At 38.7% G+C, this 24742-nt stretch overlaps 1 protein-coding gene across 8 annotated transcripts in view; it reads right to left on the bottom strand.

Moving 5' to 3' along the window:
* SMARCA2 (SWI/SNF related, matrix associated, actin dependent regulator of chromatin, subfamily a, member 2) overlaps positions 1 to 24742 on the bottom strand; it is a 176673-nt gene that overhangs the window by 102379 nt on the left and 49552 nt on the right. For 7 of the 8 annotated variants that reach the window (XM_038401726.2, XM_038401720.2, XM_038401725.2 and 4 more), the window contains 10 exons: positions 18787 to 18913; positions 17130 to 17303; positions 16695 to 16868; positions 13517 to 13687; positions 7452 to 7505; positions 6083 to 6213; positions 5823 to 5883; positions 3696 to 3796; positions 3369 to 3516; positions 600 to 763 (listed from right to left, as the gene is read on the bottom strand). In XM_038401726.2, coding sequence (XP_038257654.1) covers positions 600 to 763; positions 3369 to 3516; positions 3696 to 3796; positions 5823 to 5883; positions 6083 to 6213; positions 7452 to 7505; positions 13517 to 13687; positions 16695 to 16868; positions 17130 to 17303; positions 18787 to 18913 — 1305 coding nt within the window. Of the gene's footprint in view, positions 1 to 599; positions 764 to 3368; positions 3517 to 3695; positions 3797 to 5822; positions 5884 to 6082; positions 6214 to 7451; positions 7506 to 13516; positions 13688 to 16694; positions 20108 to 20327; positions 23774 to 24742 lie in introns of those variants that run through there. The other variant, XM_043515053.1, reaches the window with a different exon arrangement.

Raw genomic sequence — 24742 nt, 5'->3', positions numbered from 1 at the left:
TTCAGAAAAATCACAATAAATAAAGGGATGCTGTGCAGAACCGCAGGAAAAGGGGGCAAAATAAGACAAATAAAAATACACTGGGCAGAGGTTGGAGTTCAATGGTTAGGGACAATAAGCAACTCCATATCAGACAGTTACTTATACTACAATTACAAGAAAATCCAGTGTTGTTAAAGCACAATTACCTAATATTTGGTGGGGTGCCTTTTAAAGATCTAATAATAGGCTGCAAGTAGCACTTTAAAAACTGAACAGGGAAAACTGCAGTATGTAATATAAAAAAGAAGAAAGATACATTTCCTCTTTTGTGAATCACCTCAGGAATAAGTTACACTGAATAAGAGATACTATACAGTTGCCTGCTGAGTGGACAGCAAAGCTAATGGAACCAAGTGCTTTTATCATCCATCTGGTCATCCTCGCAATGCCAGCCAATCACTGTGGCAAAGCAATCACAGGCTAGATTCAGAGTACATACTCAATGTAGTCCCACTGCCTGCTTCATCTTACCATTAAGTGAAAAACAAGTGCGTGCTGCTAATGAGCCAATCTGCAATGCATAGAAAGATAACAGTGGAATGAATTTCTTTACTTACGAAAGGGGAACAATGATGAGATAGGGGCCATTGAGTCTTTTGTGCTCCATCAGATAAGTGATGAGTGCAATAGTCTGTATGGTCTTTCCTAGCCCCATTTCATCAGCTAAAATTCCATTCAAATTGTTATTATAAAGTGAAACCATCCATTCCAGGCCCTGGATCTGAAATGAAGAATAATCGCTTCAATTATCTGAGAGCTGCACACGTAATTAATCCTAGTATTACTGAAGTCAGGCTTTCACTTCACTTACTGCTTTGGTGCTGGGTTTCCTTCAACAGTGGATGCACTGGGAACCACCAGCACATAATATACCATCATATCTGCATGAAAGTCACTGCTGATATTTAGGACCAAGCTTCAGAGTTTTGTTTTGTACAAGCAGAAGATTTTTTATATTATAGGCAGAGTTGGTAGCAATGCCTATAACTGAAGTTGCCTAATACTTTCCATTACAAGATACTATTTTTCATTTGCTTACAACTAGAATCCTGTGTTTTTTGCAAATATGAAACATAAAATAAAGAAAAACATATAATATGAAAAAAGTCTGAAAAGCTCACCTACAGCATGAGCTGCTGCCCTGTGGGGCGGGCCTGGCTCCCCACTTCAGGTGTTGTGAGCCAGCACATAGTCAAAGCACCACACAAGGTTCGTCCCGGCCACTCCTCCATCATGATAGCAGAGGGGAAGCTGGGCCAAATCTGAGTGAGTGCATGCACCAGGTCACAATGCCATGCATCCAAATTTGATACAGCTGCCCCTATGTCACCACGACACAAGGACGGACAGGCCAAACCTGAGCAGCACTGAGACCCAATGTGCCAAATCACAATGCCTGTGCTGGGCAGCACAGGTGCTGGCTTCCTCCTTTTCCCCGTGGGTGCTCAATCCTGCTCAGCCCCAGGCCCCGCCCCCACTCCACCCCTTTGCCCAAAGCTACACCCTTCCTCTTCCTGCCCCCGCTCTGCCCCCTCCCCCAAGCGTACCCTGTCCCGGCTCTTCCCTCTCCCCCCAGCACCTCCTGCATGCCGTGGAACAGCTGATCGGGGAGGAATTGATCGGCGGGGCCATCAGCGGTGGGAAGTGCTCGTGGGAGGTGCAGGGAGGGAGCTGGCTGCCAGTGGGTGCTAAGCACCCACTAATGTTTTTCCATGGTTGCTTCAGAGCTGGAGCACCCCCAGAGTCAGAGCCTATGGTGGGGAGCCAGGCCCCGCCCCGCAGAACAGGATCTGCTGCTGCGACATGTGTGTGAGGAGGGCTCATTTTGCAATACCAACCCACAGGGCCTCTTGCTCTCCTTCCGCAGGGACAGGAGACTGAGCAGGACTTTGTAATTTCTTTGCCCAGCGGCAGGTGGCTGCTGTGACAGCAGAACGAAGAAAGGAAGACTCACTGCTGTGTTATGAATCTTCCATGCTGGCCCACAGGCAGCATGGAGAAAGAGGAAGTAGCTTGACTGGAATGCAGAGAGGTAAGGAGAGGGAGGGGAGGAGGGAAATAGGAGCAGAGTGGTTCAGGGAGAGAGACGGAGAGGAGCAGATGGAGAAAAAGAGGAGGGAAAAGGACTGGGGCAGAGGGCTCTATATCCACTAAGATACACTCCCCTCAAGAACCTGGGCTTGAACCCAGGATTCCTGAGTCTCACCATTCCTCTATTGTCAGCAAATCCCTGTGAACCTCACTGGCAAAGTGTGCCTCATCCCCCACTTGTGCTGGTCCACATAGAGAACAACACCCTACCTGCTACAGCTGCCAGTGACACCATTAACTCAAGCAGTAGAGGCCTGTGCTACGGATCTAGGCCCTAACCTGACATGCTAGTATTTCTGGGTTTTTAGTTTGCATTTAAAAAAAAAAAACTACAAAAAAAGAATTTTTGGGTTGCAAAGTCAATCACTGAAAAGTTAGGATGTGTAAGAATTAAGGTTGCCCTTCCTTCTAGTGTTCTATGAACACTTAAAAAAAAAAAAAGTATCTTCACATTATTCTTGTTGTTTAGATAAGAAAGTATTATTCTCCATTTTTCAGGCAAGGAAACTGAGAAAGAGCCAAGTGGTCAGAACGAAAACAATGCTGTGCACCTGCAGTTCTCAGTAATCTGCTAGGGAACTACAGATGCTCAGTGCCTCAAAATCAATCAAGCAAGCAAGCAAGCCACAAATGACTTTTCAGTGGCCACAGGCCACGCAAGGGTACCCACCCTTCAGTCCTATCCTCAGAGCCCAATTCTCTCCATAGCCAAACCAACAGCATCCAGAATAAAGAGGTTTCTGGATTCAACTGGTTAGTACACTGAAATATTAGGGTGGCATTTTATAAAAAGTATGTCACTGAAACAATAAGCAAAAACCCAAACTGGATCACTACTGTTCTCCAATGAAGATGACAATTACAGGTATACTTAGAGCTGATATTATTATACAATTGACACGGGTGACTTTTCCATTGGGAAGGCAGAATACAACCTTCTTTTCCAGACATTTTCTACCCAAATGGAGATCTTGCGATTCAGTGCAGCACAAATCTGATCCACTCAGAGATGAAAGCAGCATTCATTCCTACATACCTTCCTAACGTAGCATAAACTTTTAAATATTATATTATAACATGCTTTACTCACTAAAAGCATATTATACAAATACCTGGCCATAATTATGCAACAGTGCAAAAGTCATGTATAAAGCAAGGGTTTAAACTGCAGAATTATAGCTGGCCATAAGCTGGTTTTTACAGCTTGAGAAGGAAACTCCAACTGGGATTCTTACCTGATAATGTTTTAGTGATCCATTAATAAGAAGAGCAGACTGTTTCTCCACCCTCTCAGCAATTGCATGAGCGACTGTATAGTAGGACTGAGACCCTCTAGCACTATATTGCATACTGTATTCATCATCCACATCTTGTTTGGCTGTCCTAGAAGATAGGTAAAGCAGAGTTATGATGTTATTCACACTATATCAATTTGTTCAGTTCTCTGAACCATCACTTCTTATTCAAGTGCTCTTAATAAAAGTAGGTAACGCAGCTAAAGTTAAAGACGGTGTAAGAAATCCACCTCCTTCCCCCACGAAGGCATTCTAGTGTACACTCACTCAATGATCTGCTTAGCATCCTTCTCAGAAACCTCTTCACTGTTAGGATCCAGAAGTATTTTCTCATCTGCTTCTAGTCTACTTGATTCATCATCATCATCCTACAGAGGAGATGACAGAAAAACAGGAGCGGGGACAGAAAAATAGAATAGTAACATTTTTCTTGGTCATAACATCAGCCAGACCTCACTCAGGTTTTTATCAACAATTTCCACTGGACATCACTTTACAACAAAAGAAATCCTAACAAGAAAGAGTTATTGGCATCTCTTCTCTTCTGTCAACTGCAACCTTCTTGCTGTGATGTAAGTGAACCAAGGTCAAACTGCAAAACACTTAGAAAACGAATTTTCCCATTTTAATTCCATCATATTTGAAACAGCTCTTCTTTTCCCGTTCATTGAGAAGATCATATATATATATACACACTTCTTCAAAACGTACTAAAGATTCATAACATACACTCTATTCATACAAAAAAGCCAATCAAACTGACAAGATCCACTAGGTCTGAGCTGTTTTAGTGTTTTGATTTATTAAAATTATCTTTAAAGAGATTAAACTTTTTGTTCCTTATTTGTTATTTACCTTCTTTCCAATTAATATTGCAGATGCTGATAAATGGACTGAAAGGATTTCAGATCTTATTGTGGTTTCTCCAAGAATCTTGGTTCCCTTTGAAGTAATGCTATTTTGTAACAACTTAAATTCTTATCAATTAAAGCAAATACCCCTCTGCCTCCTGCAGAGAAAATACTTGTAGAATGATTTCTCCCTTTCTTTCTGCTTGCCACAAGACTGTACCAGAACTGTACACAGAGAGTAGAAGATCTTATCTAATTCTACATCTATATCTACACTACACTACACTCAGGGCCCAGTATTTGGAGGAGCTGACAGCCCTTACCACCCTACTAAGGTCAACAGGAGTTATCACTTTCAGCACCCCACAGAGTTAGGTCATTAGGCCTCAATCAGCAAAGACTTACACACATGCTTAATTGGACATATTGTGACTTCAGTGGGACTACTCATAACACATAAAACTAAGTAGGCGTGCAAGCCTTTGCAGGAGCCACACCTTAGTGTGCATTGTTAAATCAATTGTAAAAACGTACATTATTTTAAAACGTGCACAATGCAATTCTATTTGCAACATGTGAAGAAATATCAACTAAGCATAATCTTTGCATCTGATTCTAGATTAAGAGGATAAATACAATATTCGAACAACTAACATTATCACCACTGCTTCAGCCCACAGACTGAACAGAAAATATTTAGAATTGCTCCCATAAACACAAGTGGCTTATTTTTAAGTATTTAATTTAAAACATAAATAAATAAGACTACTCTAAGGTGAATTTATCTCTGCTCCCATCATCCCATTTGCAGTAACTGAAGTCGCATTGGCCTCCTTATCCCTATAGCACACCCAAGATCTGGTGATACAAGGTAGACAAATCAACATATACAGACATGTCATTGCTTTAATCAACCCCCTTTTACAGTCTGTTGCCTGAAAGGTCACAGCCAACCAATTTCATTGAAAGATTACCAAGAAAAAAAAAAAGTGGGCTAAGTTGTCAAAAGCTTACATGTAGCTTCAAAAACCAAGATCTGTGTATGTCTTCTACCAAATGTTTTAATACAGTGTTGCTTATTATTGTATCAAACACTTGATTACCAGAAACAGCAAATCTGTCTCTTCTGTTCTAACTTTTAACACAAGGATTCCTTTTAATACAAGGATTAAGAAAGTATGTCTCTCAATAGAATTACAAATCTACGCATATGGAGATAAAACAGATTTGACAGATACAAGGTATCAGTTTATTCAGAACAGAGTCACCATATCTCCTGTCACAGAATATTGTTATCAAAAGGAATCTCCTTGTTTGTTCTGAATCATGATTATAAATAACCAGAAATGGAACACATACTCCTCTCTCCTCCTGTGTTCCACTAAGGGCTAGTTTTTCTTGTTGGCCTAACAGTCCTTCCAATTGTTTTCACAAGTAGTTCCTTTCCTTTATGAGATTTTTTTTTCCCCTCTGCTCACTAGAGAGAAAAAACAAAGTTTCCCCCTCATATGCTCTTAGACATGAAATAAGTAAGTGCACATACCTCCTCCTCATATTCAGAGTCACTCTCCTCCTCACTGTCAGACCTAGGAGCAACTTCATAGCTGGTCCAGGAAGACAAAAGAATAGGCGTTTAGAAAAAAAACACCACTCAGATACAATACGTTTCCAAATCATTTTATAAAGAGCTGAATAAATTAAATTAAATAAGAGAGGGTAATGAAACAATGGTTCTCTTGTTATAAGTATCAACAGAAGTGAAAGTAGTTATTAAAAATCCTGTTAGTTTGTTTAGTTACTTACCCAGGATTCATTTCTAACCAAGCATCCAGCTGACTTGCTTTTGGAGCTTCTGGTCCAAGAAGAACTTTGCCTGTTTCAGTGTGAGTCACTTTGACTGGAAGGTCACTCATCTGACTGCTCTCATCAATGGGCTAAAAGTGAAAGCCAATGTCACAGTGTAAGATATCTGGACTTTCTTTCCCACAGAGACAATGACAGCAAACAAGAGTTTGCAAAGTTAAAGCTTCAAAAGAAAAACAAAGAAACTGAAAACCACAGCAAAAAAATGTCTTGGTCAGCACCTGGGCCAACAGTAGGTTACAATATCTCCACAAGTATCAAGCAAAGGCACATCCCAATATTAAGTCTAACTGAATGAGGGGACTATGGAGCCAGAAATATTTACTAGCTTCTCTGAAGAGGTTAGTGTTCAAAGAACATGATGGGAGAAGTTTGCATTTGCAATTATTTCTGACAGACAAAGGAGCCATCAGGACACAGCACATTTGATCCCATACTAGGAAGGGAACGGATGTGCTTGTCCGATGTAAACTTATTTCCTACTGATGCGATAATATAATGTGCTGTGCTTACAACCATACTTGACATATAAACTGTGTATTACACAAAGACTTGGTTCTCAAGAAATCCACTTTTACACATAGATGTGCACAAGCTGAAAGGGATTTTCAGAATACTCAGAGATATATACAATGCTCCAGAGACTAGGCTTCAGATCTTTTTAAAAAATGGCTTGTACAGGAGGATAGTTAATCTGGATATATTTTCTCCTGGTTATAAAAATGGATCTTTTTAGGCACTTAAGGGCATAATTTAAGAAGAAAGTTATAGTGACAGTGCATCCTATCTCATCCCAAATCCCTGCTCCAGGTACCTGAATGGAGTGGACCACAAGTCTAGAATACAGATTAATTTATTACTGCCAGTAGGAGCCATAGTAAACTTTGGGAAAAATACAGGAAATCAAATTACTTTATAATAAAGTTAAATTCTCAAATAAATGCTAATTTTACATTTTGACGTTCATTTAAAATGACCAGATCATATTCTATAAAGATAACCCGAGATGACATATTCATCATAATTCTACAGTATGACTTCCAAACACACTTTACTTATACTGTGAAATATTATAAATTGTGTCAATGTGTATTCATAAACTATATCTGCAAATACACATGAGCCCGATCCTGCGACCCTTACCAATGCAAGTAGTTCCATTGTACTTAGTCCCTTGAAGTCAATGTGATTATTTGGGCAAGTAAAGGTTCTGTGATCTGGCTCTTTGATATTTAATAACCAGCAATAAATAATGTGATTTATTTAGTAGTATCTACTCCTTTGAGAAAAAGGCTTTTAAAATTTTTACCTCTCCATCAGGACCAAGATCAGATCCCATTCCCTCTGCATTCTCTTCTGCCTTCTGAAATGAAAACACAGACAAAAATGTTACATTCAAACTAAGATGAGTATAACCAAGCATGAACTATAAAATAATTTTCGTATGTTTTGCTGTTTGTTGTTCCTAAAACAGCTTTGGCTTCCATACTGGGATCTTAGCAAGAGCTATTTCAGTCTGAAAAGTGACTAGAAATGGTATTGTGGGGTTTCTGTTAATTACGTCTCAATAATTCCACATCGGAGTCACTCAGTTTACAAAAAAAAGACTATAGGGCTAGCAGATAGAAAAACTGACTCCCAAGTCAAAACTGGAATCTATTCTTCCCATGCATCACCACCAGTAATAAGCATTCTGAAAGTCAAATCATGCCTTAGGTTATGCCCACTAAAGGCAACAGGGCAGCATGAGGGTAAGTGAAAGGCATGATTTTCCCCTGCACTTAGAACTTGGCTAACAATTCTATTCATGATGTGCAAGAAGAAACAGAATCCAGCTCCCCCTCCTGTTGCAATATTGGCTGTGCACTGCTAACAGGAGTATAATTTTACCTTTGTCACTACAGAAAGCAGATTTGACCTAAAATGCACAGGAAGAAGGTCTTTTTAGTAAAAATGGGCTATTTTGACAGTCACTCTTTATAGGCTAGCACCATATTTTAAGTAATGCGTTTGTTTAGATGGCAATGTGGGCTAAAACAAGAAAAGCTAACTTTTCTTTCTATAATTATAAAGACATTCAAGATTTATCTATCCTTCTGAACACTATGATTACCCATCGCATCCTCAAATCAAGCCTGTTTGTTCAGCAGATTCTGGTGTTTCAAAGGAGTAGAAACTTCTAAGAAAGAAATAATGGTAGACATACCTAGGTAATACCATGTGGGGCAAATTCTGCTCTCACACCAGTGTAAAGCCAAGGTAACTCCATTGACTTTAGTTTGAGGTACGTTAAGTCTGGAAAATCTAATCCCTAAATCCAGCTAGTCAGTGTGTTGACAGTAGACAAAGGAGATATATATGCACCCACTGGTAGGAATCACATTTTCTGCATACCTACATGCATTTCTTAGACTTCAGCTTCTTCTCCCTTCTTTTCACAGAGAAAAATAATACCATTGCTTTATACTTCTCAATACGGCAGAAGTACGGAGGGGTGGGGGTGCCTCTTTCTGACAAACTATTTTTGTGGTGATTTATTTTCTGGAGGCTGCAAACAATTTTTTCCCCTTGGATCTCCATCTTTCTATACTATTTCAGGGTTTTGTTTTTTCCTACTGTAACTGCCAGCCAGGTATCTGAATGTCTTCAGATTCATGTTTATCAGTTGATGTCTACATAAAATACCCTAGAGTAGCAATGCAAACTCATATAGATGAACTATTGGGGCAATTCTCTAAGACTCTTGCATATATTTAGGCTTGGAAGGATTAGATTTTTATTGGTAAATGTCGGTAAATGTCAATTTCACCCTATGCACAGAAACTGATGAAAAAATATTTCCACTGACGATAACTGAAATTTACAGGTAGGCAAAGTAAGAAAGCTCCTTGAGAACTTATTAGAAGTTTGATAAGTAGATCTACTTAGATAAGGCTATCTACTTTGTATATTTCAACATATGATATTGATAATTTGTATTTTAACAGCTATAAAGCTTTAAGTTTTTGAATCTCAACATCTACTGTCATTAAATAATTTTTCTCTGACTCTCTTACCCCCATAATTTCCTGAAACTGGGAAAAATTAAAAGAATAAAAATAGGAAAAAAGTGGTTAAAACCCATAATTTTGTGCAACTGTGAATACTTAAACTGATAAAAAATTATTACAAATACACTGACGTTATGTTAAAATTATTTTTTTTTAAAATTGAATTCTGCCAAGCCTACATATATTTATTAAGTAGTATGCTAAAATATTTGAGGGAGGGTGAGGAATGGCTGCAACCAAAGTAAAGCGTCTGTGTCTCTAAGTTTCATTTTGTCACACTGATTTGTGAGTAGGATAACAAATTGTGTCAGCGCTGACGGTTGTTGCTTAAACAGACCAGCTGATTAACACTGATTTTGTATAAAGTAATCTACACCCTAGATCCAGCTAGTTTAGAATATTAATTTTTTTCTGAAAACTATCCTGAAAAAGGCAGTAATCGGCAATTTGTTCATTCATATGTCAGATCTTTCTCAAATAAATTAGGTAAAGGAAAGACAGTATAAAGATTGTCATTGTAACAGTGATATACCCATCATACCTGTAACTAATACTGCTAACCTTGGATATAGCGTTTTGTCACCCTCAATTTTAGTTCTTCCTCTATTAAGGAACAGTGTACTTCAGAAACATCTAAAAGGTTTTAGAACTGGTTAAGCATTGCCAGGGATGTTTGGAAACCTGTGTCCCAGGGGTATGAACGTTATGTAAAAGAATTAGGGATAGAGCAAAGCCTTTGAAAATGTAGATTTGACCACATCCACTGCTGTACACTCCTCTGAAGTTCATGCCTTGAGGATAGATCCAAAGGGGCATATTCCCAAACAGGATATGCTAATCTTCAAACAGATGACCTAGGAACTCAAGGGTTTCATTTTTTTTAAAAAAAGTCACTCATTCCTCCCTTCCTAAGCTGGAAAAGATAACAAACAGGATTTTTTAGCATAGACTATCTGTGTGCACAACTTGTAGCCAATCAGCAGCAGTAATTATAATTTAACACCTGCCAAACTATTATCAGATGGCAAAGATGTACACATTCAGGATCAATAAATTACAGCCTACATAACTAGAAAACTCTCCAGACAGGGACAGAAACAACAATGGACCTAAAAGAGGGTATTCCACATCGGTTATTCAGTTATGCCACAGACAAATAGAGAATTACTTGAGGGGCGATGACAGCTGTATAGAACTGAAATATTTTTTCTTCATATCTATGGCTGAGAACTTCAGTGGGTGAAGTGGGACTAGGAGAAGGACTTGGAAACAATGTCTATCCTTGACAGCCAGTGATATGGCCTGTTTATGAAGAGGTGCTTCTCAGCTGATCTCAGACATCAATGTGCTTACAGAGCAGATGTCCCATTTACTATTTCATAAAGTAATGCCTCATCTTAGCCATGCTCCTGGTTATTCTTTCTCTACTCTACATGCTAGTGTCTTCACAATACAAATGGAAAGCTGTGTACATGCAAACATATGGGAGAGCAAAACACTGACACTCATGTATTTAATACTGAAGACATATTCTGCCTACATCACATATGTACTTGGAGTATTTGAGAAAGTCAGCTATAGTCCTAAACAAAGGACTACATCATGAACGTCACCCGTCTGTTTCCCTACCACTTGTACAGTACGAACTATCTATAGAACTTGAAAAAATCTTGGGCTCCTATCAGAAGCAACTCCACTGAGAGCGAGTGGCCCAGTTTTACGCTTGTTCAACAGACCAGAGCAGTTCAAAAGGAACTATTCCAGACAAGTGCAGAATTATAGCCAGAAGAAAAATCCCAAACCCTATTTCCCCAAGAGCACAAAATGGATTCTTCATAACCAGTCTGGCCCTTTGGGTAAATAGGCTTCATTTCCTAATTATAAATAGTGAGGCTAAAAAGGAGAAGTACTTCAGCACCATCCACTTCATCAGTGTTCACCCTTGGGAGCAAGCCTAAAGGACTCTTGTCTTGCTCCTATGTAAGAATGGAACACTTAATTATGTTTTTAATTGATTAAACTATATTTTCAATTGATTAGGTAATACAAGAACAGAGGTATCCAAAGTATATGGATGAGTAGCACAGTGACAACTTGCTGGGTGGTTGTGGGTCAAACTTAAGTAACAAATGAAATCACAGTTATAAATCAAAGCACAAACACAGCCATATTTATTAGTACTCATCTCTCTCTTGATAGATGAACAAAATGGCTTGATGGCAGAGTTCACTAGCATTATGAGGCTGAAAATGATCAGGGTAAAGCACAAAATTTTACTGTTAATTTTCCTTTATGTTTTGAGTTGGGCAGAACACATTGCATCAGATATTTATGGTCTGTCTGGACACGATTTTTCAGCATTAGAGACTTATGCATGCACTGACATCACCAGAAGATGCTCTCATCTGAGCACAGACTTGCACTAAGAAAATACTGGAATAGGTTCATTCACAGACACAAATGACAAAAGAGTGTCAACAGAAATTCTAGGGAACATTATGTTATACCAGTTTATAAGCCAAGCACACTGATGCTGTGTGATATTTGTGGGGAGAATTAGGGGTGTTAAAATCAAATGCTGCTCTTGCCATGACTGTAGGCCCAGTACCCTGAAATGAGATTTTTTTTTTTTTTTTTAAAAGATATTGCCTCCTCATTTTGGAGGACTGTTGGCCCTTTCTGTATTACAACATATTCTTAAAGAGACACAGCTGACTTTTTTTGGAGGGGGATGGAGGAGAGGAAAGGGTACTTTTGAGGTCTGTCATCCTTAACATGGTCCAGTTATTATATGTTGGTATTTGTTACTGTACTTAACATGCTCTTACTCTATGTGGAGAAACCTAAGCAAGCATTTCAAATTCTGTAAGGCTAAACTGCCAGGAAAATTAGCAGGTGCACTCTTTGTTTATGCAGAACAAGCAAAAAAAAAGTTCTGAGCCATTATTTCTTCTCTCTCATATTAAGCAGACTCATCCCATGAGAATTACAGATAGACATGACCTAGAAGGTCATCTTGCCCATCCTTCGAGATAGGAAAGGAATTGCGGTGTCATGAAAATACCAAACTATTATTTAATGACTTCTCTTACAGAATTATTTTATTAAGTAAATAATATTGCTTAACTCCCATCCATACTCTCACTGACTAACAAAGAAATGTTTCATAGCATCCAAAATTAATTTTAAAAAGGCTTATACTAAATGGTAAAAATGCAGATAGAAAATAACACTATTTCCAGGCTCTCTATTTGCACAAAATGGGCATAAACAAAATGATCTCTCTCTGGCTCTGTCCACTGCCCCTGTCAACTATATATAGGACTGAGCTGAGTTCAGAATTGGAAGGTTCAAGATAACTGTTCAGAGGGCAAACTGGCTGACTGCAGGTGTCGACAAGGAATAATCACTTTTTGTGCCTCCAGGTTTTCAGTCTCTCTCTGATGCACATTATCCACTGCTAAAGCCAGGACACCTGACACTATGACAAATCCTATGTTACTACAAGAGACATGGTGGGTAAGGTAATATCTTTTATTGGACCAATTTCTGTTGGCATAAGATAGCCCTTCTCTCCCCTTCCCAATCTACAGAATTTAAGAGACATACACTTCATTGCTAATTGATAGTAGATTGGCTAATGCTTGCTTGTTGAATGTTTATCAATAAACCAAGTTTATAACCCAGTGAAATTTTCTAATCTTTTCTCCCTTCCAATCTATGGAATTATTCATGTTGATTATTAAACTGACACTTAAAGAGCTAATTCAGTATTTGTATAGCATAAACCACATGATTTCTTATGCCAGACTTTTGGAACAGAAATTTATACTCATTTAATATTAGCAATTTCATAGTTTATAAAATGTTAAGCACGCTCGTATGCATAAGACCAATGCAGAGTTTAGCTTAACAGAGAAGGTTCAGGGGTGACTTGATTCCAGTTTATAAGTACCTATATGGGGAACAAATATTTAATAGTGGGCTTTTTAATCTTGCAGAGAAAGGTATAAATGATCTAATGGTTAGAAGCCCAAGCTAGATACATTCAGACTGAAAATAAGATATATATTTTTAACCACGAGAGTATTAACCATTGGAGCAATTTACCAAGGATTGTGGTGGATTCTCCATCACTGACAATTTTTAAATCAAGACTGAATGTTTTTCTAAAACATGCTCTATTTCAAAAGGAATTACTTTGGGGAAGTTCTATGGACTGTGTTATGCAGGAGATCAGACGAGATCATCTTCTGGCCTTACCCACCAACAGTTACATTAAGGGGAGGGAAAGGTATTAGTTGTAGCTCAATTTTCTACTTGCCTTCTTTCTTCTCCTCCTCTTTTTCTTTTCTTTGGCGGCTTGTGCTTGCTTATGCTCCCACACCAGATTAGTCAGGTTGGCCACATACTCATCTGTCTGCTGCAGCAAGTATGCCAGACGTCTGTCTTTCTTCTGGTCAATCAGCTTACGGTAGCCTTCTTCATCTTCAGCCTACCAATACAGAAAAACAACAATCATGGTATAGACACTTACAGAGAAGAACCACTACCATTAGCACTGGAACTATAGAAGTGTATTTGAAATGTCTTCGACTCCCATTTTTGAGGTGCATTTTTGATGACCTTCTACAAAAGAAATGGGTCAGGAAGGGAAGAAATGTATACATTTTGATACATTGAATGGGTAAAGGCCTTGGGAAACTCACAGTCTTATAGAAGACTGCAAAGATTTTCAAAGGCTCAAACTGCAGTTAGGTACAGAACTCCTACCGAAAGGTAATGAGAGCAGGATGTCTAATTCTGATCTGTGCCTTTGGAAATCTCACCCAACATAAATAATAATCTTTGGGTATTATGAATTAGGAGGAGGATTTCCTGCTAGCATGTTTTCAAACATGACCATTTTCCTATTCTAGACATGATCTTTGAGAGGAGAAGAGACCTATAAACAGATTTACTTTTCAAAAGATAAACTTCTTGGTATATAGGGTGAAAAATAAATAAAAATTGCAACAAACATGCCAATGAATTGGGCTACATTTCAAGAGAGGAATGAAATAACTAAATAGAATAGGCTTGACTGACACAAACTTATATACATAGTTATGGGTCAGAGATATGAAAAAAAACCATACCCCCAGCAACATAGCTATGCTGACAAAAACCCCAGTATGGACACAGCTAGGCTGACAGAAGAGGGCCTCTCTTGGCCTAGCTAACGTCATTTGGGAAGGCAGTCTTCCTACCCCAGCAGAACTCCTTCGGTCTATGCTAGGGAGCTTTGCCAGTATAGCTATGCCAGCACAAACTCTGTAGTGCACACACAGCCCAAGTGTGCTCAACATGCAGTTGTGTCCTCACAAGAATTCAACTGTGAATTTGGTAAGCACTGGGGTAGTAATACCTGAAGTGCCTCTGACAGCAAATCTGACTGAAGATAATCCTCAAGTGATTTGTCTTTGAAAACAAACAAAGATGACAACTCACAGCCCACAGGTAGATGGCCTCAGGGGCAAGCAGTGGATATTAGTGTTCTGGGCATGTCTGAAGGTACATCAAGATAGCATGCTGCTCCTCACTTTTATTAGCAATGATTTTGGACCTACGTGCTCCTAACATACAAACTCTGGACTGACATCAGCTCATTCACCTCAGGATGTAAAAATATTTTTAAAACAGCAAGAGTACCTTTTTAAACCTACATGTTTTATTTCTGATAATTAACATGGCAACAGTTTGAGCAGCTAGACTACTGGCAATTGTCTCTACTTACTGCTAGTCTAAAGGATCTCTATAATGTAGACTGGTATATAACCTTTAGAAAGGCCTCAGGGCCAAAAGATTTGTTCTTTTCCTCTGCAAATCCTTCATTATATTTTGCATGTACTTGTATTTTTCATTTAGTGATTTAAAACCAATCTAGTTGGCCCATATAGTTGGTAGTGACAGATTTTGGACAAGCACTTAGGCTTTGCGCCACATCTGCACCCAAATTAGACATTTACTTGTTCTTTCACTATTGTTGTGCCTTACGGAAAGTGTGTCACTCATATGCTTGAAAAAATTGAGAATAACTAGTTTCCCAGACATTAGATTTACTGTTGGTAGATCTCAGTGAATCCTACTGTTAAACAGAATTAGATCACAAAGTTACCAGATTTCTACTAATATTAAAAAGAAAATATTAGCCTACTCTAAGGTGATAACCATGACCAGCTAACACATTTCTAAACACAACTTGCCTTGTCTACTTTAGGTGCAAAGTGCTGTGTAAAATTCTCTTAGTTAAAATATGTTAATTAAGATGTTATAAAAACACAAGCTATTTTCCTAATCTAGATATGCCTGCCGATCAGTTCGACAGCACTCTGAAGAGACACCGTCACATGGGAAGCCGTCCCATCACACTTTCCCATGTGAGGTGGTGGGGAGGAGAGAGAGAAGAAGAAAGATACTCTTGCTGCTAGCTTTCTTTGGACCATAACCCTGAGGATTAATGGACAGCTGGAATTAGTGTCGCTCTTAGACAGTCACTAATTCCCAGAAAATACTGTATTTATCATCATTGCTTAAATACATATATTTTAAAAAGCCAGACTGGGCCAGAAGAAACAATGCGAAGAGAGGAGAGATAGTTACTGCTACTCACTGAAATAACCTTTTTCCCTTTAACTTTTCTACAAAAATAATTTACACAACAAATGTATTCTTTGACACATAAATCATAATCAAACTAAGTTCCTAATGAGTATTGCAAAAAAAAATATAGGCATAAGTAGTTATTGGAACTATAAGGAAAACGTTAGAAAAAAATACATGGTCTTCATGTGGTGAATATACTAATGAACTTTGCAATATACCTGCACTGTTGTAAAAAACTTTTGAAATATGAAATTAGAAAGATTAGGTGATTTAATGGAGGGTACAAAACAGCAGTTATACTATCAGGAGCAGATTACTAGTAATGACAAATATACACATGGGTGGCAGTATAGTTACAAATATTATTTGAAACCACAAACAAAAGTAAATATGGCACAAAGTAAACAAAGTCAAACAAATAATGTCACTACCACCACTATAAAGCACATACAACTAATCTCCCATGTATGTTTAGATTCATATTAGTTAAAATCTAATTGATCAGAGAGCCCTTATCATGCAAAGGAAGTATATGTGTCCTTGAGAGTATATATCAGGTATTAAATAGATACTGAATTTGATCTTAGCAAACAGGCTGTTTGGCAGTCAAATCTGAAGAGTGCAACATTCAGTATTTAGAGCAAAGTTTGATCAGCAATGCCCAGTTACAAAGTAACTTACACGGTGGCCTTCTTAATCCTCAGAAGCCCACAAATTTGTTTTTCCTAACTCTTTCCAATAGTATAAAAAACTTGCTACATCTTAATCCACCACATTACCACCACCCCACTCTCACATCATTAGAATTGTTACTATAGAGCATGCCAGAGTTGGCATTTTACCAAAAGACCCCTTACCATCAGTCTTCTCATTCTTTCTTTCTCAATTCGCTCAGTTTCCTTCTTCTGCTCACGCTCAGTATTGGCATGCCAAGTTGCCACAGCTTTAGAAAGTTTCTGAATTTTCCCAGCCACAGACCGGTGGTATTCTTTAAAATCTTTAGCATGCTGCAATATGCTGTTCAGATATTCCTAGAGAAAGAAAATAATAAATCAACTGAGACATCGTAGTCTAACTGACAGAACACAGGATTTGAAACTACGAACACCCAAATTCTGGACTCTTCTGCTTGCCTACTGTATGGCCTATGGTAGGTCATCTTTTTGTAATCTGGGATCCCTAAATATAAAATGGTGATAGCTGGCCAAGCAAAGCAAGGTCTAACACGTAACTCAATGGCATTTCTTTGTATCAGGAATACATTAATTCTGGAATAGCGGAGGTTAAAATACCTGGTGTTTCTGTCTACGTTTTCTCTCCTGTTCTATTTTCTGCTGTTTCTCAAGCTTTTCTGTCATGCGAGCTTCCCTCAGAGTCTGGCGCTTGCTGCGCTTATAAGCTTTGGAGTTCAGTGCTGTCTCCAGTGTTGTGTCACGGCGCATGCAGGCCACCACCTCTTGTCTTAGCTACCAGCAAGAAGAGACAAAACTTAAAAAACCCATCATTCTGCACACACAGAAGAACAATTTTAGTCATCAATACAGCATACGAAGGTAGAAAGTTAACTTTTCATGGGCTCTTCAATCTCCCTTTCACTTTCCATTGAGATACTGAAAATTTGGATCCTGAAATCCTCAGTTGCAGCAAGAAGGTGATCATCATCCGAAAAAGCTCTTCATTCTTTGTTGGATCTTCCTCTTTCTTTGCAGAGGTATGAACGCCACATATATAAGCAGCTCCACATGTGGTGTGTCCGACATTAGTGGTCAAACATGGCAGGTATCACAATCCTTCCTCCCTCACAAGCTGGTGTTGAAAATTATTGTCCTGATGGCACGGAAGGGGCCAACAACCAAGATGAAAATCCATTTTAACAAAGTATGGTAGAACAAGATGACCTGTGTGCTGTTTTAAATCAGGTGTTGTACGTGGTTGACCCCACACACATCCATGGGACATTCATTTTCAACATCAGATAGGGGGATGGCAGAAGCAGCAGGGAATTACTAAGCCTGAGAGGGGCATGGCCACCCAGTTCTAAATGCGCAGCATGAATACCATGCTGCTTCTGAGAACTGGCCTCAGATTACGGCTCTACCATAAAGGAATCACTAGAGCAGTGGGGAGGAGGATACACCTAGCATTGTACACGTACTACTAAACTGTGCTAGTCCCAAAGATTTCTCCCAGGAACCATTTTTGCCTGGCCAATAGGGGCAGGGTCAAGAGCAGCCAAATGACACCCCTGCTGCTCTCAGGCCAGCTGAGAGAGCCAAATAGCAAGGGTCTAGGGAGGCCAGCACAGCAAAGCCCCTTTGCAAAATTCTTATGCTGTGCCTGCACCCAAGATCTGAGCAAACTTATAACTTGGACGTGCTCTTGTAGGGCCTCGCTGTACAACCTGCACATTACCACAGGCCTTTTGAAAATAGGGGTCACTGTGAGGAACATTCAACAATCATACACATGTATCACTGAGAACATGCAACTGGTTCTTAGAAAAATTTGACCCACTAGGTTTTGAGATGATCAGAAAAGAGACATCTCTTGTGATTTGTAATTGTATTTGAACAAGGGGTTGTGGACTCTCAGCCTATCCTGTCCTACTTTTTGATCTCAGTTTGTGCCATCCCCATGATCTCCCTGAAAGACTAGATCATAAATTTGGATTTTAAGGACTACACTGCAGGATTAAATAGGAGGTGGGGAGGGAAGGGGGGGGGGGAAGAGAGAGAGCGAGAACACACGCATCTTCAGTAATAAAGGAAGCAAAAGATACTGATCATGTATGTTTCTATGAATAGCGTTTTTCAGTTAAGTTTGCTCAAATATTGACATTCCTCTTTAAACTCAGTACTTTCATGTCTATTGCCAACACATCCTGTGCTGAAGAAAGATCACTTTCGATTGTGATCACTGCAAAAATGTCCCTGCAGCAAAAGGTATTACCTGGCGCTGAAAATTCAGTAATCTAAGTGCCTTCAGCTCGACTGTAGCTTTGGTTCGCAGATCAGGAGGCAGAGAGCCAGGTAAATTCTCCAGTTCCTGGATTCTGTGAGCAATTCGAGCCTGAAGTCTAAGATGATAAAGGATGTGGGAAAGATATCAGGAGAGATCTGTCAGTAGTTATCAATATTATATGGTAACATCAGCAATAAATCGCATACACCCAGTCAATTTCTAATACCCATCTATTCTGAATTAACATGCACTTCTAAAATGGAGAGAAAATCAGACTTACATTTACTCAGCAGGAATACCCTTGATACCAAACAATGAAGACTTTCTTCCCTCCTCCTCCTAATTTTAGCTATTAGTTGTATGGGAACAGCAACTCAGCACATTTATTCTACTTATGCTTTCAAGCATTGTGTGTCTGCAGGCCAGTTTGTTAAGCACAAATAAAAAATGTTATAAAATGATTGGGTATTATTTTAGATCTCTTTAAAGTGTGATTGCAGTCAGAATTGTGTAAGAATCCAACATTCTTATTTAGCAGAACTGTTTCTTGTTGGTGGTCAAAATCCTACCTACTTATTCTACTGGCAAAATTTAAGTTTTCACTTTCTTTATTCTTTAAACAAACTGTTGGTATTGCAGAGCTATTAGAGTGCAAGCTGGATTCTATTCCGGCTCACTCATTCCCCACGAAATTAATTTCCAGTTGCAAAGTCTTTTAAGACCAACCATGGTGCACAAGCTAGAAAGAACACAGCTTCACTTTCAAATTCCAAAGTGAGCTTGTAGTGCTGATAGTTATATAATCTTTGTAAATTGGTGTTTTGTTTTGTTTTACTTGTAACTCAGCATATTTGATCAGGCAGTCAATGACAGACAAACATGAACCCCAAAATGCTACTTTTAATGACACTATGTATGTGTGGTTTAATATTCCTTTTGGCTTTTAGGCACTTTTGCAATACAGTGCTGTCTAACTTCAGTGCAATTTCAACCATGGAATTCTTACAACAAGATAAAAATGGATTATAACCAATAACCAGTGAAAATTTCTGAATGAATTCTAAGTGGTCCAGTTAAACATTTTGGGCCATGATCTGCATTGCAATGCAAGTGAATCACCAATAGGAGCCAGAGGAGAGAATTTCTGTCCCCATTTTTTACAAAGCCATGGAGATGAGAATTTATCTAGTCTACCCATGCTACACGTGACATACACACTTCTGGAGATTTATAAGGGAAGTCTGATTACATAAATTAAAAGGCTGATCCTACTCCCTCCTGAAAAGGATAAACAGACTCACAGCCAAACCTACAAAAAGAAAAGGAGTACTTGTGGCACCTTAGAGACTAACAAATTTATTAGAGCATAAGCTTTCGTGAGCTACAGCTCACTTCATGCCGATGAAGTGAGCTGTAGCTCACGAAAGCTTATGCTCTAATAAATTTGTTAGTCTCTAAGGTGCCACAAGTACTCCTTTTCTTTTTGCGAATACAGACTAACACGGCTGCTACTCTGAAACCAGCCAAACCTACACTATCACTCATCTTCTCTCCATCACAATATAACACAGGTAAGAAATTGATAATAGCATTAATAGACTAGTTGGCAACATGGTAAATGAATTTGTTAACAAAGCAAAACGTTAAGGATATTGGCTACGTCATACCAACCAGAGAACTGCTTATACCTAAAATGGCAACTGTAACTTATGCTTTTTAAAGCCATATACACCACCCTTCCTATTCCACATCACCCCGCTCCAAAATAATACATAAGAACAGCCATCCTGAGTCAAACCAATGATCCATCTAGCCCAGTATCCTGTCTTCCGACAGTGGCCAATGCCAGGTGCTTCAGAGGGCATGGACAGGACAGACAATCATCAAGTGATTCATCCCCTGTCATCCACTCCCAGCCTCTGGCAAACAGAGGAACTAGATAAAAGTGGATTATACTCAATAACCAGTAAGAATTTCTGAATGAATTCTAAGTAATCCAGTCATTAAATATTTTGGACCGCAAGCTGCATAGCAGGTGGTGCAACCAGCCCCACATATAATACTTTACAGGCACACTGATGTAAAAAGGCAAAACACTAGCTCCAATTCTGGTGCCACTAAAGTCAGTGCAAGTTTTACCAAAGACTTTAATGGGAGCAGGATTGGACATATTGACAGGTCAATTTTCTGCAGGCCCCAGTTTCCATGAAATTTAAGCAAAGCAAAACAAACAAAAAAATTTTTTTTGATGAAAGGTTTTTAAGGAAAAAATATTCTGCTGATGTGTATATAATCTAAACATTGCAATATTTTGCTAATACAAAAAAAAAAAAACAGAGTAAACCTCCTCCCACCTTTTTTTTTTTTGGGTCACCTAATAGTTGCCTGGGCAATCTTTCATTGTAGTAGTACTATGCAACGCTATGTATATGTCTACGTTATTTAAAAATGGAAACAATGAAAAAAGTATTGCATAAGGAATTAGCTACAGTGGTGATATAAATTAATTCTCTGTTGAAGAGTGCATTTACAGGATGAATAATCTATTAATGTAATATAATAATATATATTATAATTAATATAATATTCTGCATTACCATGCTATAAAACTGCCATTCATAAATATGTCACCAGGGAAGATTTCTTTTTAAAAAAATCCCTTTAAGAGATCTTAACTAGTCCCTCTGATTTATCCTGTGTTAAATTAGAGTGGCAGACAATCACTGAACTTTAACATTACATAGGAAAGTAGTGAGATATTTTGAGGGCCTTGAACACTGGACTGGTGTTAAATTTACCTTTCGTTACAGTAAATTTCCACAATCCACAGAGTTCACTGACCATTAATCTTGCACTTTCATTTCTGTGGTATATTGAACCAACCCTGGTAGTCTGTCCATTACAACAGGAGGGCAGATGTCTCAGTTTGGAAGGCCTGAAAACAAGTAATCTGTTAGACTACTGGGGCTATTGGGATATACAAGAACAATGCTGTCCCCAAAATACCTGCTTCTATATGAAATGGACTAGAATCATACAAATGCTGACTGAGGGCATGTGAAATTAAAGTGACCCTGGCAAAATCACTCTGTGCAAAGCACTACTGCACGAACATTCCTTAAAGAAGTTACCAGTTAGAACAGTGATAGTGGAAAAGCTGGGTGCTGCAAAGGAAAATTAGGAATCATATTGCACATGGATATATTTGGGTCAACATCTCTGAAAGGGCTGGAGTACATTAGAATATCCCAGATACAGAAATGATCATACTCGGAGGTGAGTTTACCATTGATTTTTTGTGCTTAATATCTGTATTTTAAGCACTGCTCCTCTACATACTATTTTGTCTCAACATCAATAGGATGCAATACGTAGTCTGATAAAGAGATACAAGATTTGAAACTTCCTGAAACAACAAAAAGGCTGTAATACTGCATAATTGCAGGAGACTCAGTTAGTGTCCTCAAGAGTACAGAAAATTGAACAGAATTAGGTCAGTCAGGTTTTTCATACAGATTGAACAGTAAATAAAGAGGAGTTATTGTTCTGGCAAAAAAGAGTTCCATTAACGGCAACAGATATTTGTTCAGGTCCAGAGGAGAAGTTTATGATTCCTACAGGAGAGTTATTTGTTCAGAAAATAACACTGGGAGATTTTGTTCTTTCAAGTAGCAATCTGACACTACAAAAATCCACATTTTGTACAACTCTATCTCTAATTGGACGTGGTGATTGTGAGGGAATTTCAGTGCCGTTACAGATGCAAAGCAACTTGACAAGTCTAGTGGCTTCCCTACCTCCTGCCCTTATAAAGGAGGATTAGATTGACTATCGCACATCCACACAGACTAGCAGCTGACTGATGCATAGAGAGACTTAGGGCTTGTCTACACTTAAAATGCTGCAACAGTGCTGCTGCAGCACTGTAGCACTTGAGTGAAGATGCTGCCTACATTGACGGGTAGGTAATCCACCTCCCCAAGAGAGGATTGCTAGGTCGATGGAAGAATTCGCCCATCAACCTAGTGTTGTCTAATGCGGGGCTTAGATCAATTTAACTGCATCACCAAGGAGTGTGGTATTTTCACACGCAGGAATGGCATAATTATATTGACCTAATTTCCTAGTGTAGACCAGTTCTGAGATGTTCAGAGATGCCTGGTGCTTATCCTCATACTGATGAGTCCAGATCATAGCTATGATTTTTCTAAATCTCTCAGTTCCAAAATATCTGGAATGTTTCTGCTGAGGCAATCAGCTATGAAACTGTTAAAGCCAAATCTTACTCTCTTTGGAGTCAGTATGACTTCTGCTATGTGTGCAATGACATCTCCCCAAACTATTGTTTTGATTTACTCAGTAAGGCATCTGAACAGTGTTGTTTGCAGCCATGAGGGTTAAGGGCTTGATCCTATGCTCAGTGAAGTCAATGGAAAAAGTCCTACTGAGTTTGATGCTGCAGGATCAGGCCCCAGATGCTTAACTTTTAGTTTAAAACACAAGCTTAAAACTACAGAAACCCATAGGGACACCAGAGAACTGATACCACAGAGTATTGACATGCATCAGCTTAGCCAGACCTCTAGATACATCTTCAATTTACTGAAAGGTAAATACTAATCTGCTAAATCTTTGATTTTTTTGGACTACTGCCCTGCTTTCTGACAAGTGAGACTCAGAAATGGGGCCAGACAGTACACTTAGGCGGGAAACACAATTTTTCAAAAAATGGTTTGAACAGTTATCAATGGATGCCTCCCAATGCACCTTCTCTGGAAGGGCTATAGTAACCCATGTCTCAAGTAGGACACAGGAATACCATATTGGATCAGACAAGTGGTCCATCTAGTCCAGTATCCCATTTCCAAAAGTGGCCAGTATCAGATGCTTCAGAAAGAGTTTATATATCTCTTATACATTTTATTTTTTTTTTAAAAAACAATCCTATCTAATGTAACTGTGAATGTTTTCATTATCCATACCATCTTCATTTTCTTGCATCCCACTAAGTTCTTGGCCTCACTGATATTTTGTGGCAATGAATTCCACAGGCTGGGGATTTCTTGGTGGCTTTTTGTTTGTCTGTTTGTTTTTTGGGGGAGTGTTTATTTTTTTTTTTAAAAACACAATGCATAATTTATTTCCTTTTATTAGTTTTAAATCTGTTCTCTTTTAGCTGCATGGACTGTCCCTTGTTCTTGCATTACATGAGAGGGTGAACAAAAAACATTGATTTACCGTCACTATATATCGCTAATGATTTTGTATAACTGCAACTTGTTGGCAGGGTTTCTCTGTTAACTGTCCCTGTGACCAGGTTGTTGGAACTGCAGTGAGACACCGATTGATTCAGACCAATTCTTTCTGCCAGGCCAGGCTTGTTAGCTCCACCCTAGATGTAAAGGAGGTGGGAGTGGCTCTTTGGACATTTGCTGATCACTTTCTTTGCTGCTCTCTGTGCCTGATCCTATTTTGATATATTCTGTATATTTAAATAGGTTGAACAGACTGAACTTATTCCAGGTAAGGTGTGCTGTTATATAAATTAATGGCATTATAATATTTTCATCATAAATTTTCTATCCCATTCTTTAAATATTCTAACGTCGTCTGCTTAATGTGGTGAAGTTTAAGAAATTTTCACTGAGCTGTTCACCATGATACCCAGGTCCTTTCCCAACACGTAGGAATAATGAAGAGAAAAAGAAATAGTGACAATTTGCTGGTAATTATTTTTCCATGTATTGCAATATTAACTTTTAAAGAATTTTATGGCAGCCAGTTTTCACTTAAAGCAAATGCATCTAACACTTAGACTTTTTTGGATCATGCTCATCTTCTAATCCCTCAAACTGATAAAAATATGTTGAACTATTCCTCTCTTCAGGGGAAAATGCTAAAGGCTATTAATTGATTGATAATAGAAGGTCAAGAAGAAAAATGC

The sequence above is a fragment of the Dermochelys coriacea genome, chromosome 5, assembly GCF_009764565.3.
Source record: "Dermochelys coriacea isolate rDerCor1 chromosome 5, rDerCor1.pri.v4, whole genome shotgun sequence".
Lineage (NCBI taxonomy): Eukaryota > Metazoa > Chordata > Testudines > Dermochelyidae > Dermochelys > Dermochelys coriacea.
The sequence above is the reverse complement of the archived record's forward strand: the minus strand, read 5'-3'. Positions and strand labels throughout refer to the sequence as shown.